Here is a 2,505-nt window from a genome sequence, read left to right as displayed (position 1 = left end):
TTTCACAGTTTTAAGGACTTATGCTGTTACGTTCAAAATTGTAGGTTCATGATAAAAAAAAAAACTGAGTCCACACAGAATAGGGTTTTTTGGCTCCTGCAAGAGGAGAGAGTCACGTTCAGCTACATCTGCCCTCCCTCGGTCTCCTCAGCAGAAGCCTTTTATTAGCAGATCATAACACATGGGTTGGGTTACAGAACAGTGTTCTTCTGACAAGGCAATTGATTGGGTCATAGGACAAAATGCTCCTCTTGATTGAATCACAGCAGGATGCAACCATGTGACTTTGCCTCATGACCTAATGATTGAATCACAGGATGCAGGTCACAAAAGTCTACGACCCTCTTGATTGAATCACAGCACATAAATGTAGCATAATTTTATAATCATAACTCTAACAGGGGTCATTAGGGGCTAATTCTGACATTTTGAATTGAAAAAAATTAATGGATAGGAAGCGAAACATCTTTAAACTTGGAAACAAAGTCCAACGGATAGTTTATTTTGTTGCTTTTTTGGAACTACACCGTTTACATTCCGATCCCTGCTGAACATTACATATTAATGGTGGTGTTCATTTCACTGTTGTGAAGCTGTATATATTGATCATAAAGTTTGTCCAAGTCTATATTTGGAAGTACAGCTAAAAAACTCTTTAGTCCGACTGTTAACTGTGACAAAAAACAAAAGAAATTCAAACATGAGGAAACTATCTTGTTGGGAAAACACTTTTATTATTGTAGATTATTTAGTAAATTTCCATTCGGACGAAATACTGGGAAATCTTTAAAACACGAAAGTATGTTTTTGTTCTCTGTCAGCAATGAGAGGCCTCAGCAACTACTGCCTGTCCTGCTGTGTGAACACTCTGCTACAGACCCTCAATGCTACCTGGGAACTAGCAGAGATCTTAGAAAAGTAAGTCAATTAAATGACCTATAAAGCTCAAATAAAAATGTGATATAAGTGATAACTTATGTAATGAGGGGCTCTAGCGCCCCCATGTCTTGCTGCTCTGGGTAAAAATCTTTAGGCCATGTCAGAAATCATCTCTGAATGTTATTTTTTTATATTTTTAAAAGTTAAAATGTTTTTTTTTCTTTAAGGTGGAACCCAGATGGTTTGAGATGCCCAGATGGTCATAATGTCCCCCTCCAGCTGAAGAAAGTTCTCAAAGCCATGCAGGAAGATCTTCCTCAGCCGGCTCCACATGAAGGTTTCCTCCACTGCTTGGACAGAAACCACATTCGACGTAAGAATCGTATCTTCTCACAGCAGAAGTTTCACTCTGATGTCGTTTAAAAAGCTTGTTTTTTTAGTGAAAACGCAGCACGACGCAGACGAGGTTTTCCTCTCCATTCTGGATTTGATGCAGCGGCACATGGATAACAAAGCTCTGGTTTGGATTTGTTTATATTATTCATCATTACGTACATCCTCCATACTGGATTAAATTTGTTCTCTCTTCTAGGCTCTTGAAATTCAGAGTCTCTATAAGATCTCAGTGGAGACACACCTGCAGTGTTTGGAGTGCAACACCATCCAGACTCGAAACAGTCACCTGCTCAGCCTGCCGTTACACATAAAGGAGGAACAAAACTCTCTGGTGGGATTTCATCTCTTGCTCATTTCAATTATCTACAAAACGGGCTCCTGCTCTGACTCTGAGCCTTTTTTTTTTTTTTTAGGAAGACTGCATGAACTCTTTCTTCGAGCAGCAGGAGCTGAGAGGCATTGATTGCTGTCTTTGTGAAGCATGTGGAACCAAGAAGCCATGCAGACAGGTCAGGATTTTAGTGCTGAAGAAAAGTGCTCACCTCATCAGCACAGGCATGAGAGACTTAGGCTACGTTCACACTGCAGCCTGAAGTGACCCAAATCTGATTTTTTTGGCCCATTTGCGACCTGGATCGGGTCTTTTCATGACAGTCTGAACAACTCAGATCTGATTTTTTCCAATGCGATCCAGACCACTCGGGTATGTGCTCCTGATTCCGATACGAATCTGATCTTTTCAAAAGCGACCTGTGTCTAAACGGCCAGGTCGCATTCATCTGAAACAGAGGAGATCACATTCAAGTCGCATATAAAAAAAAATTTAAAATTGGATTTCACAAAAAAATTGGAATGCAATGTGAACGTAGCCTTAGTTCTGTGGACTAACAATTAGTTATCCGTGTTTTATCTTTCCTCAATCAAACAGTCACAATATTTAGTTTTACAAAAACAAAAATTGTTAATCAAAATAAAGAGTTAATCAAGGAAATAAGAGCTAAAATCATTATAAATATCCCTTTAAAGACCATAAGAAACGTCTTAAGAACCAAAATGTTAATTAAATGATTTATAAAAAGATTATTCTGTTGAGTATTTTTCTTCTAGTTTCCTAATTTTCTGGTAAGTTAAGTTTTCCTCTCAGATATTATCAAATACTTTTATTTGACCAATATTGCATCTTTTCATTTAATAGATCGATCTAAAAATTAATCAATCAATTCTTTATTG

General features: G+C 37.9%; 1 protein-coding gene across 1 annotated transcript in view; it reads left to right on the top strand.

Annotated features, from left to right (window-relative positions):
* LOC107095899 (ubl carboxyl-terminal hydrolase 18-like) overlaps nucleotides 1–1,992 on the top strand; it is a 4,777-nt gene extending 2,785 nt beyond the window's left edge. Inside the window, exons 2-7 of the mRNA XM_015392266.1 lie at nucleotides 822–918; nucleotides 1,107–1,252; nucleotides 1,320–1,399; nucleotides 1,472–1,606; nucleotides 1,689–1,830; nucleotides 1,970–1,992. Of these exons, the coding sequence (XP_015247752.1) occupies nucleotides 824–918; nucleotides 1,107–1,252; nucleotides 1,320–1,399; nucleotides 1,472–1,606; nucleotides 1,689–1,830; nucleotides 1,970–1,992 (621 nt within the window). The 5' untranslated portion in view covers nucleotides 822–823. The remainder of the gene's footprint in view (nucleotides 1–821; nucleotides 919–1,106; nucleotides 1,253–1,319; nucleotides 1,400–1,471; nucleotides 1,607–1,688; nucleotides 1,831–1,969) is intronic.
* The last annotated feature ends 513 nt before the right edge of the window (nucleotides 1,993–2,505 follow it).

Source organism: Cyprinodon variegatus, unplaced genomic scaffold (genome assembly GCF_000732505.1).
Source record: "Cyprinodon variegatus isolate N-32 unplaced genomic scaffold, C_variegatus-1.0 Scaffold583, whole genome shotgun sequence".
NCBI lineage: Eukaryota > Metazoa > Chordata > Actinopteri > Cyprinodontiformes > Cyprinodontidae > Cyprinodon > Cyprinodon variegatus.
This window is presented reverse-complemented; position numbering and strand designations above follow the sequence as displayed.